The sequence below is a fragment of the Phoca vitulina genome, unplaced genomic scaffold (genome assembly GCF_004348235.1).
Source record: "Phoca vitulina isolate PV1807 unplaced genomic scaffold, GSC_HSeal_1.0 scaffold40, whole genome shotgun sequence".
In the NCBI taxonomy this organism is placed as follows: Eukaryota; Metazoa; Chordata; class Mammalia; order Carnivora; family Phocidae; genus Phoca; species Phoca vitulina.
The window spans coordinates 16,240,188-16,253,228 of NW_022589743.1; the positions used below are offsets into that span (position 1 = coordinate 16,240,188).

General features: G+C 39.1%; 1 protein-coding gene across 3 annotated transcripts in view; it reads right to left on the reverse strand.

The window, feature by feature from the left end:
* Positions 1 to 13,041, reverse strand: part of AP2B1 (adaptor related protein complex 2 subunit beta 1) — a 125,593-nt gene that overhangs the window by 97,604 nt on the left and 14,948 nt on the right. For all 3 annotated transcript variants that reach the window (XM_032429313.1, XM_032429311.1, XM_032429312.1), the window contains exons 4-5: positions 10,395 to 10,530; positions 7,633 to 7,878 (exon numbers count right to left, since the gene is read on the reverse strand). In XM_032429313.1, coding sequence (XP_032285204.1) covers positions 7,633 to 7,878; positions 10,395 to 10,530 — 382 coding nt within the window. The remainder of the gene's footprint in view (positions 1 to 7,632; positions 7,879 to 10,394; positions 10,531 to 13,041) is intronic.

The following is a 13,041-nucleotide window of genomic DNA, read 5'->3' on the forward strand; positions in this document are numbered from 1 at the left end:
CGGGGTGGCTGGGTGATAGACATTGGGGAGGGTATGTGCTATGGTGAGCACTGTGAATTGTGTAAGACTATTGAATCACAGACCTGTACCTCTGAAACAAATAATATATTATATGTTAAAAAAAAAAAAAAGAAAGAAAGAAGATAGTAGGAAGGGAAAAATGAAGGGGGGGAAATTGGAGGGGGTGACGAACCATGAGAGACTATGGACTCTGAGAAACAAACTGAGGGTTCTAGAGGGAAGGGGGTGGGGGGATAGGTCAGCCTGGTGATGGGTATTAAAGAGGGCACGTATTGAATGGAGCACTGAGTGTTATATGCAAACAATGAATCATGGAACACTACATCAAAAACTAATGATGTAATGTATGGTGATTAACATAACATGATAAAATAAATATGTAAACAAATTAAAAAAAAAAGATTAAGTGCTTTGCAAGCCCTCTATCCTTCAATGTTCACAACAATCCTACAATAGAAGTATTATTTATTACCTTCACTCTGTAGATGAGGATACTAAGAAGTTTAGGGAGCTAAGAAATGACAGAACCAGGGCCACCTGGGTGGCTCAGTTCGTTAAGCAACTGCCTTCGGCTCAGGTCATGATCCCGGAGTTCTGGAATCGAGTCCCACATCGGGCTCCTGGCTCAGCGGGGAGCCTGCTTCCCCCTCTGACCCTCTTCCCTCTCATGCTGTTTCTCTCTCTCTCTCAAATAAATAAATAATCTTTTAAAATTAAAAAAAACAAGAAAAAGAAAGAAATGACAGAACCAGGACATAAACCCAAGTCTTTTTGGCTCCAGAGTCTGAGTTTTAACCACTATGCTATATAGTATTGGGGGGGGGTAAAGTAACATTTTATAATTACAAAGCACTTTTCTGTTTTTGAGATACTTTTCAAAAAGAGTGAGTCAACTCTTTATAAAAAGAAGTGATTAAATGCAATTTGGTATTTTGGATTGAATCCTAGAATAGCAAAAGGACATTTGTGTTGAAACAGGTGAAATTCAAATAAAATCTGTACTTTAGTTAATAATGTACCAATGCTAATTTCTTAGTTTTGACAAATGTGCCATGGTTATATAAGATGTTAACATTAAGTGAAACTGAGTGAAGAATATATGAGAACTCTCTGTACTATCTTTGCAACTTTTCTGTAAAGCTAGAGTTATTCCCCCCAAATGAGATTAAAAAAAACAAACTCTAAGTTGGTAACAGTTGACACAAAAACTGATAATGAATTTTTTAAAAGAAGTGAGAATCACAGAAAGATTTCCAGAGTTTATTATAAAGGAAAACAAAAACATCTGCTTCTCCAGTAAGCAGAGACACAAAAGAATTCAGATCAACCGGTGGGAAATTCAAGAGCTGGGCAGTCAGCCTTATATCAAAGCAGCCTTCAATGATTCTACTTACTCCATCCCTGCAGAAATTAACGGCGGATCCTCTTTTAGTACCAAATATAACATTACTCACTTGGGGGAACCCAGACAGACTGAATATATTACCTCCCGCATTACTGTTATTAAGTGCCTACCACATACTGACACTCCCACACACGCCTAAAATTCTACCAGCTCTAGAACTCCTTTATGGACTTCTGGCATAAAGAGCATTATCCATGTCTAATTTCACTTATGTATGAAAGTTTACTTTAAAACTCTCCTACTTAACTAATATACATTGAGAGATAAGAGAAATCATATAAAATACTAAATTAAATGAGGTCATTATGTTTTTCTATGTGTTCTAGGCCTATCTTTAATAGAAAATTTAACATAGCCCACAAGGACATCATTTATATTCGGATAAAAATCCCTGCATTTACGAAATGATCTAGAGACTTGAGTTTTTCAATACATATCATCTCAGATTGACAACAAACCACAACACAAGTTTCTAAGGCCTAAATGAAAACTATAATGATCAGAAAGTACGCAATGTTAGCTCTGTTCCTCAATATTATTAAGCATTTACCAAATATCAGGCATTAAATTTTTAAATTACTCTTCATACTCAAAAATAATCAAGTAAAGTAGGCATTATTACATTCATTTTACAGATGAGGAAACTGAAGCTCATTTTAAATAACTTGCTCAAGGCCACGTTTCTAGTGAGCAGCACACCCGGACTCACAACAGCTGCCACTCTGGCCCTCAAGGCCACATACTAGCTCCATAATCCAAATTCTTGCAATTTAGCACTACTGGCCTTGGGGATGGATAACTGTTTGTCGTAAGGGGTTGCCCCATACACTGTAGGATGTTTAAAGTATCTCTGGACTCTACCTACTAGATGCCAGTAGCACCTCTCCCATTAGTTGTGACAACCAAAAGTGTTCCCACATATTGTCGAACACCCCTGGGGAGCAAAATCGCTCCCCATTGAGAACGACTGCCATGATACCACGCTGCTTCTACATGCTGGTGTTGGGGATGGTCACCGAAAAGACGTGACTGCCAACAAACCTGTGAGCTGGAACCCGGCCCGTGCCTTGAAGGCTTCTCATCCTATGCCTGTCCTTGGAATGGGGTTCTGCTTGTCTTTCACCTGGTATATGTGACTGAACCCAGTGAAGGCCTCTTTATAAACTTTTAAGATTTGGCAGGCAGGTGGTGGGGATCCATGCTGTCTTGCTTTTGCCCAACGCAAGCCTTGTATGTAAGCTCTCTTTGCTTATTAGAACTGCCACCTACCAACCTGGAGTAGCCTGCTTCTTTCTTTGGTCTCTCTCTGCCCTCCGCATAAAAGGGGCTGGTTTCAGATTACACCAGGGAAGCTCCCAGGAGGGTTACAAACCCACAGCTGGCTAGCACACAGTTAAAGTATACACTTTTTCTGAGAAGAGGTTATTTTTCATAAAACAGCTTTCTAGAATAAGTTCCAATCAAAAGAAGCTGGCGGTTTTAACTAGAACCTTTGCTAAAGGCTATTATGGGTCAAGCTGAGGCAATTCTGAAACCATACTCCTTGTCCAGAACACTCAGCAAACAGAAACAGGTTTTTTACTTATTTAGTACTTTGTGCTTCGGCAGACAGGTGCAGAGCAGTGCAAGAGGGCTTCCTGGGGGCAGCTCTGAGTGATGGAAGCAGAACTGAGAAGGCTTGGAAGACAGAGATCAAAGGGATAAAGTCCCTAAGCCAACAGGACTCAGGAGAAGAGTTCACAAACCCCAAAAGCAAACACGGCTCAGTGAGGGCTGTTGAGAAAGTCTCTGGAGTGGCAGACTCTAGCATGAACATGTTAACTGAAGTCAGAATACCTCAAAAGCCTCAGAGGGAAAAAGCTACAGAATAGTCACTATCGCTCAAAAGCACTTTTTTTTTTCTCGTAAACATACACTTAGTGGAAATTTTAAAAATTCTGACATCTGTGAAGAAATCATGGGAGCTATCTTCCTGAAGCTCCAAAGTGGTTCCTCATTCTGAATACAGGTTTACTTTCGAAATAACAAATAATAAAATCTGCATCTGAAAATAAGTTTGGCTCTAATTCTCTCAGAAAAGACTGTACTATATAAGTTTATACAGCTATCAAAGGAATCGGGGCATTTTAATTTAATATTGTAGCCTAGTGTCTACTTCATGATTACAGGATCAGCAGCCATCACTCTCGTGAGCTCCTGTAAGCCGAGTACTTGAATACATGCTTTTTTATGCAACAGCTCAATAAATACTCCCAACACCTGTCTACGATGGTTCCCCTCATTAAACAGAAGAGGAAACAACCCAGGGAAGTTGAGCTAGAATTTAACAGAGAATTTTTTCTACTTCAAAGTTTATCTTTTCTCTTTCAAATAGTATTCCACTGAAAGACTGCTCTAACTGGTATAAATGGCATAACTGCAGGAAAACGAGGTGTGAACTGCCCCCCCCGCTCCCCCCCCACAAAGGGGAATGAAAACATACTAAAGTTCTCTTACTGGCAGCAAGGTACACTACCCCCAAGAACCAGCCTGAGATCCACATAACCCCAAAAGTATGTAGATCTTGATAAACATTTTCCTCTCAGATTTCAAAGTCACTTCTGTAGGTGTTCCTGTGCTCTCACAGCTAGGATGCCCTTCTGAAGTGAGCCATAAGAAAATTCCTAAGGCAGAACCCCCGGAAACGGTCGTTTGTTCTGCAAGAGATTCTAATATTTGCTGGTGCAATGCTGCCACCATGTGGAACAACTTCTGAAAAAGTGGAACAAAATTACTCCTCAAGAGCAGTAAAGAGGACTCCTACCCATCATCAGAGTAAGAGGATTGAGAGGATTTCCATAGTAAAACAGATCATTAAAGGCCTTCATATGTTCAAAATTTTAACCATTTTGAGAAAATCAAAGAGTTCTAAATGTGTATGTGTGAATATACACACTTAATCCTATCGTATATACACATCCGTGAAGGCAGTGACCAGTAATGGGTATTGGAACTCAGAACTAGGTTAGAACCCTGACTACATTACCACTAGCTGTCTGACTTTGGGAAAACCTTGATCTCTAATATGTAATAACCTCTGCTTCACTGGGAAGATATGAGAACTAAGTAATATATTGTAACTAAAAGCATCTATCTGGCATAGAATGCAATTAAATTTAAATTCCCTTTTTCCTAATGACACATGGTCATCATAAGCCTTAGGAACTTCTTAGGTGTTTGAGCTACTACACTTTAATTCATGCACTCCTCTGTTCCCTATCAACAGTATCTGACCCAGCTGACAAAAAAAGAAAATCAGTGGTCTAAATGTTAGTTCTAACATTTTTGGTAAAAAGCAGGACATACGGTTTGAGATGAAAAGTATGGGTTCAAGATCAAAAGTAGGCGTGTATGTCTGCTGGCTATCTTAATCCAAGCTTTTCAGTTCTTCGCTAGAACAAGCATGAAGAGTTCAAAAAACTGATTTGAATGTAAGTCCAGGATAAGAGTAGGGCAAGCAAGGCACAAATCTAAGGAGGCACCCCACTTTCAGGCTTGTGCGGGTACAGAGTTGACACCTGAATGTGAGTACCACCTTAAATTTTGCACCCTGTGTGCCTTGTTAGTACTCAGTTGAACAGTATCAGGGAAAAGTTCTGCTACTGAGAAATCTGACAAGAATCAGAAAGATTTTCTACTTAGAGGGCAATAGGTCCAAAGATAATTAATGCTGGTACCTGCTCTAGGAAAATCGGCAATAAAGACAGTAAAACAACAGTCATTCCTGAAACAGTTTCTCAAAATCTACCAATTAACCTTAAATTTTCTCTAAAAGTTTTCTCAAAGATAACTGTGAAAGTCCCTCCAAATCACCTCCTGATTTGTTGTGTAAAAACAGGCTAAGAAATTTTAAGACCAGGGCGCCTGGGTGGCTCAGTCGTTAAGCATCTGCCTTCAGCTCAGGTCGTGATCCCAGGGTCCTGGGGTCGAGCCCCACTTCGGGCTCCCTGCTCCGTGGGAAGCCTGCTTCTCTCTCTCCCACTCCCCCTGCTTGTGTTCCCTCTCTTGCTGTGTCTCTATCTGTCAAATAAATAAAAATATCTTTAAAAAAAAAAGAAATTTTAAGAGCATTATAGTTTATTATAATGTTATATGACATTCAAAGAGACCCACTGACGTATTGCCTGTTTAAATTCCGTATATGTAGGTATGGCGTGGGAGAAAACAGCTAAAAACAAGACTGGCACGTGTTGATAATGATTGAATCTGGTGATGGTAAATGGGTTCATTTTATTTATCTACTGTTTTCATTCAGTAACTCTAATTCTGAATATGTTTGAAAATTCCAATAAAAAGTATAAATAAATAAATATTATGTATAATTACATATATTACTTGAGAGTATGGTGGGCTGGACAAAAACCAGCCCCTCCTCCACAATGAAAACTTAAAATAAGTCAAATTAGGCTTGTTCCAGATCGTGTCATCCTCTCAACTGATCTGGAAAAAAATCTAAGCGCTTGGGTACAACAAACAACAAAACAAAAAAACTCTTTACTAAACCATCAGATAGCCCCTATCCCTGACCATCTAATTTTATAGGTTCTATTTTGAAGAATTTACATTGGTATAAAAATGCCTTTTTCTCCCCAAACTGGAATTACCTATGAGTTAGAACTCATTTTCACCTCTAACTCCACATTCTTAGCCCCACTGAGTATCTGAGTGCATGATATCCCATTCACCTGGAAGCCTGAAACCTGGAGCATGGAGCCCAAATTCTAATCTTCTCATTTGTCCTTAAGTAGAAAATTTCAAAGACAGGTGCTCAGGGTAACAGTGACTCAAAAGCAACACCAAAACACAACTTGGGACCAGTTAAACATTCTATAAAATAGATACTAATGCCTTATAACTTTCTTTCTTTATGGAATTAAAAGAAAAAAAAAGGTGCCACATCGTCCTACTGGAGGGAAAAAAAAGGAAAGGTTGAATCTTCTAATACTGGTGGTGATACCTATAAGAAGTCATGGTTTCAGCACATACACACCCACACCAGTTTCTGTGCCTAGAAGGTAGCTACAAGATTCCTGATGGTAGTACGATAGCACCTTAAAAAAAAAATGTGGCTTGCTTCATCCTTTGACCTTGATACTAAACTTGAAGGATAATAAACAGAAGCCAAGGCTACTCAAAGAATAAGATGAACCAAATTAAATATCAAAGCAGAGATCTGAGCACATGATTCGCAAGTGAGACAATGTCTATTTCAAGGCAAATTCCAACTCTATTTCAAAAAGTTCAACAAAGAAAGTATTCAGAGGTGATCCACTGATTAACTCAAAGTTATTCACCTCCAAGTAAACAATGCATTAGGCAAAAAGGGGAGAAAAAGTGGCCATATTCCTCCATCTTCTCAATAATGGTACCTAGTGATCAATCACTCCATTCAAATGAGCTCCAGTTACTAGCACAGTCAACATAACACTTTCTCCCCTTCATTATATGGACAAAGGTAAAAATATTAATAAGAGAAATAAAAGGCCCCCAAACTTTACGGTATTATGTTCTAGCTGCCAAACATTTAGAATGTAAGTTGGCAAAAAGAATTTTGTCCTAGAATTTTCCTGAAGAAGAATGCATTACAATAATCAGGCAATAAATATAACTTGGTTTCTATTCCCACACTACCAGAAAAGACCACAAACATCTAAAGAAATAATCTTTTAAAAACTGATATAAATTTAAGGTAAAACCCTCTTTTTTTTTTTTTTAAAGATTTTATTTATTAATTTGAGAGAGAGAATGAGATAGAGAGAGAGCATGAGAGGGGGAGGGTCAGAGGGAGAAGCAGGCTCCCCGCTGAGCAGGGAGCCCGATGCGGGGCTCGATCCCGGGACTCCAGGATCATGACCTGAGCCGAAGGCAGTCGCTTAACTGACTGAGCCACCCAGGCGCCCCCAAGGTAAAACCCTCTTAAAAAATGATGAAAGAACCAGTTTCTGAGCAAATACAGGGGTAGGTATGATACAAAGGTTTGCTTTAAGACCCTTGTATTTTAGTACTTGGTTTTCATTTCAGAAAACATATACTGTGTGAGAACACACAGAATTCATGTTTCTCATAGCTAACCTATGTTTCAATGCCCCAAACATTTGTTTTAAACATGCTTTTTAAAGGAACCCATTGTAAGTACTGCTCTCTTTATAAAAGCAGAAGCTTATTACCATTGGATTTGAATCTGCTATGAGATCCCGCAGAGAATCCAGAAATCCCTGATCTTCTACCATTTGGGCATTGATATCATGGAGTTTTGCCACACAGACTGCTGCTGTTTTCCGAACATAGGGATCTTCATCCTTCAAGCACTTGCGGAGAGGCTCACAGAGATATTCTGTAATCTTGTCCACCCGGATGCACCCCATGGTCCTGACTGCTAAGGCCCGAATTAGAGGATTGGGATCTTCACAGTCCTAAAAAAAAAAAAAAAGAAAAGAAAGAAAGAATGAATCATTGACAACTACAGGTGCACATGGTGACTAAAAGTAAACAGTCTAGTTTCTATAAGCCACAAAAGAATATTTCCTTAATGTAAGCTTCCAGTTATATTCTACATCAGAACACTCATCTCCCATGCTACTGTTTCCTAAGTACAAATCTTAGTTGCCTATTTAAGAGCTTAGGTTAGGAATTCATTGAACTGTTTTACAAACACAATGAAGAAATGTGCAGCAGGATTCATTCCAGGACTAGGCAGAAGCGTGGTAAGCTGGTATCACCATCCCCGTGGCCATTAGTGAACATGCCTTAACAACAGGGAAAAAATGAGGAATTGGAAAGATGTGTCCTACTCCAGAGTCAGCCTGCAAATACCAAGCAGAGAGAAAAGAGGGCTGGACTTTCTGGGGCCTACAGCCAAGAAAGCAAAGGAAAACAGAAACTGGTTTAGGCCTGACCTAAGTTCCTAGAGTTAAGCAGCAGAGAGGGCCCTCTGAGATACATTCTCCTTTTTTTTTTTTTTTTTTTAAATGAGGGGTTTATTTATTTTAAAATAATCTCTACACCCAACATGGGGCTCAAACTCATCACCCCAAGATCAAGTGTCACATACTCTACCAACTAAGCCAGCCAGGCACCCGAACACTCTCCTTTATTAGCAAATGCTTCCAAATACAGTACAAAGAGAACACTCCTTATATTGCCCTACATTAAAAAATTTCTTTAAACATTATAAACCTATGTACATGCTAACTTCCAAAAAACATAAACTAAATTATCTTTCCAATGATGTAGTCCATCTTTGAACCACCACACAGAAAGAAAGAAATGTCGTGGGGCGCCTGGGTAGCTCAGTCATTAAGCGTCTGCCTTCGGCTCAGGTCATGATCCTGGGGTCCTGGGATCGAGCCCCGCATCGGGGTCCCTGCTCCACGGGAGGCCCTTCTCCCTCTCCCACTCCCCCTGCTTGTGTTCCCTCTCTTGCTGTGTCTCTCTCTGTCAAATAAATAAAATCTTAAAAAAGAAAAAAAAAAGGGGGCACCTGGGCAGCCTAGTCGTTAAGCGTCTGCCTCCAGCTCAGGTCATGATCCCAGGGTCCTGGGATCGAGCCCCACATCAGGCTGCCTGCTCGGCGGGAAGCCTGCTTCTCCCTCTCCCACTCCCCCTGCTTGTGTTCCCTCTCTCGCTGTCTCTGTCTCTCTGTCAAATAAATAAATAAAATCTTAAAAAAAAAAAAAAAAATGAAATGTTGTGTTCTCTCTGATTCTGTACTATGCAGCTAAACATAGGAAGAGAACAAAAATTCCATGAGAAGAAAGCATATTGTTTATTTTTCAAAACAGACTAATAGAAGCTAATTTTAGAAATGCTGTTTTTGTTTTTTAATGGAGACTAAATTTCTGACAGAAAAAACACTAGTAAAAAAAGATACATATTAATAGGAACAATCTCATTATTTTATGTCTATCAAATCTAATGACAGAAAAAATCTGACTGCATATTCAATAATAAGAAATTTTTTAATGGTCAATTTTTTTAGGATGTGACAATGGTATTGTAGTTATATTTAAAAAAGAGATCTTGGGGCGCCTGGGTGGTGCAGTCGGTTGAGCATCAGACTCTTGGTTTCAGGTCAGGTCATGATCTCAGGGTTGTGAAATCGAGCCCTGAGTCTGGCTCCGAGCTCAGCGTGGAGTCTGCTTAAGACTCTCTAATTCTGCCCCCGACTCCCCTCCAACCCCACCCTCCCCGCACACGCACTCACACTCTCTCTCAAATAAATAAATCTTAAAAAAGAGATATTATTCTGACAAATGTAAGGATGAAATGATTTTTCATCTTTATGATGTTTGGGATTTGCTTTAAAATTATCCAGTAAGAGGAGTGGGAGTTAGGAAAGCATGTATGGGGAGAATAAATTAAATAAGACTGGTCATGGGTTGGTAACTACTGAAACTACAAGATGGGGATTTAGGAATTTATAATACTATTTCCTCTACTTGAATATGTTTCCATAATAAAAAAAAAAATTAATCAAGTGTTAAGACCTATTAAGTAAAAAAAACCAGAAGTTGTCACTCCTGCAGTTTCCACTACTTCTGACCCATAAGCATAGTTTCTCCAAAGATAAAACAGATAAAGCCCAGGTTACTGAAACTGCAATGATACGCCTAACCTTTGTCAGCCTGGGAAGGTAAAACACTGAGGTTTCTTCACCTGGCTTTCTTCTCCCATCTGGCAAGGATGCACCGAGACCAGCTAACAGAAGGCTCTCCAATATGGTTTGAACTGGAGGACGAATGCTGGCATAAAGAATGCTTAAAAACATGAACACTCCTAGTCACTGCCAGTACTTCTCTAGAGGTCCTCTTTTGGAACAGAGGTGGCTTATTTGCAATGCAGACGTTAACTATATCAAGATACATTTCTGAAAAGGTTACTTGAGGTAGATGAAACTGGTCTTGAGTTCCTTGGGGGGGAGAAATGTTACCTTCACAAAGCTGTTGACAGCCATGATGGCCATGTCTGGCTGACTCTTTGCGTAGTTCATCAAATAGAGATAAACAAGCTTCTTTAATTCCAGGTTGTCAGTTTGCATACAGTTCACTACATCTGGAAAGAGAGAACTGAGAAGAGAGGAGAAAAGAGAAAAGGAAAATGAATAGATGTTGGTGCCAAGCTACTGGATTGAACACGAAGAAATGGCCTTATTTTACAAAGTGATCTGATGCAAGGAAAGATGTCCCCACAGTGGTAACAATTAACACTGAAATGAATTTCTAAAGAAACTATAGTCCCGGTCCCAAGAAAGTCTCTAAAAATAGATTTAAGAAACTTTCATTACGAAAATTTTCTAACAAAAGTAGACAGAGCAGTATAATGAACCCAATGTATCCATCACCCAGCTGCAAAGAAGCATTAATACACATCCAATCTTGTTTCACACATATCCTCAATCCATTCTTCCTTCCCCCATCCCTATCCCATCTAATTGCTATGGAATTTTTTTTTTTAAGTAGGCTCCACCCCCACATGGAGCCCAACATGGGGCTTGAACTCACGACCCTGAGATCAAGACCTGAACTGAGATCAAGAACTGGACATTTAACTGACTGAGCCACCCAGAAGCCCCTGCTCTGGATTATTTTTAGTGAAATCCTAGACATCATATAATTTCATACATATTTTAGGGCATATTTTTAGGAATCTTGTTTTAAAAAACACAATCTTTATCACACACAAAAATTAACAGTAATTCTACATATCAATTAATTGCAGGTTCAAAGCACTATGGTTGCTATACTTTTAATGTTCATATTCTTCTATCCTTGGCCAGTGGGAACTTAGCTAGCTTCTGAGTCCCTGTGATGCAATCCTGCATTTTCACCAGTTTCCTCACTTTCTGGTAAGACACAATGCTCTATCCAGGATTAATAGGTACATTTCTAATCTCACAACTGAAACCAATCACTTTTCTAAGGAGTCCTGATTCCCTTCTAGAATTTCTTTATTCTTAATGTTATAAACTCAGACAAATGAAAATTTGAGTGTCCTCAAATATAAAAGGAGTTTACACTTTTCCCAAGTTCAAGTCATTTCATGATTTACTACTCTCTTATAAAGCCAAAGGAGAGTGGCTTTAGTTTGAATGGCTTCCAAACCATTAGTTTGGAAGGAGAGCTTATGATTTGCTGTTCTGTTACCATCTATCTCAGAGGTTGGCGGACCTTTTCTGGGAGGGAAGAGAGTAAATACTTTAGGCTTAGCAGGCCAAGAGGCAAAAAAATTGAAAATATCATATAAGTAATTATATAACAACAGAGAAACCAATTTACCACAATTTGTTGATGAAACTTAAGTATAATATTTTTGTACTACAGATCTAATGAGAAGATTAGAACTCTTTTTTGGGGGATAACATTTTGTTTAATTGGGGTTAAATAAGAATACCTAATCTCTATTTATTCTGCTTCTTTGAGCTATCCAGGCACGGTACATATCCCGTCTCCTCCAAGAAGGTTCTTCAATTGTTCCTATTTACATGGATCTCTCCTTTTATAGAACTCTTATTGCCTTTAACATATACATTCTAGTACCTAATTATAAAGCTGTATTTATTATTCCCTAATTTGTCAAACTTTGGGTCTCTTCAACCCAAGATAGTAAGTGTAATGAAGGCTAAGAGACATCTACTATCCTTCTAAAATTACAATATGTGGGGGAACCTGGGTGGCTCAGTTGGTTGAGCGACTGCCTTCGGCTCAGGTCATGATCCTGGAGTCCCTGAATTGAGTCCCACATCGGGCTCCCTGCTCGGCGGGGAGTCTGCTTCTCCCTCTGACCCTCCCGACCCTCCCCCCTCTCATGTGCTCTCTCTCTGTCTCTCTCTCTCAAATAAATAAAATCTTTAAAAAAAAAATTAAAAAAAAAAAATAAAATTACAATATGTGGAACAGCATAAGCACAAGATAAATCATCAGCAATTAACAGATTAACAAGTAGTATTTACCAAGCATACAAAAGGAAACTCAAAGAGGTTTAACTTTTCTAGGATATAGAAATAACCTTGGTGAGAACACAAAAGCCCCACTAATGAAGTATGTTGACTTTTACCAGTTCATCAGTACCGATGCTCTCAATCCAGATTTATTCCTTGGCAAAAATAGCCCATCAGTGACTAGATCAATCCTGGGTAGGAAAACCATAGCCTGTCCATCAAATACAGCCCACCACTACTTTTGTATGAGCTGTAAGCTAACAATGGTTTTTAGGTGAACATTTAAAACTCATTTGATGACAGAGAATATTAACTTTGGACCCCAATTAAACAAAATGTTATCCCCCCAAAAAGAATTCTAATCTTCTCATTAGATCTGTAGTACAAAAATATACTTAAGTTTCATCAACAAATCGTGGTAAATTGGTCCCTCTCTTGTTATAATACTTTCAATTTTTTTTGCCTCTTGGCCTGCTAAGCCTAAAGTATTTACTCTCTTGCCCTCCCAGAAAAAGTCCGCCAACCTCTGAGACAGATGGTAACAGAACAGCAAGTTAAGAGCCAAATGCTTATATTTTAACAAACAAAACTCCAACAAAAGGCACCTCAGCGCAGCAGCACCTGAAGCACAAGAAGATAC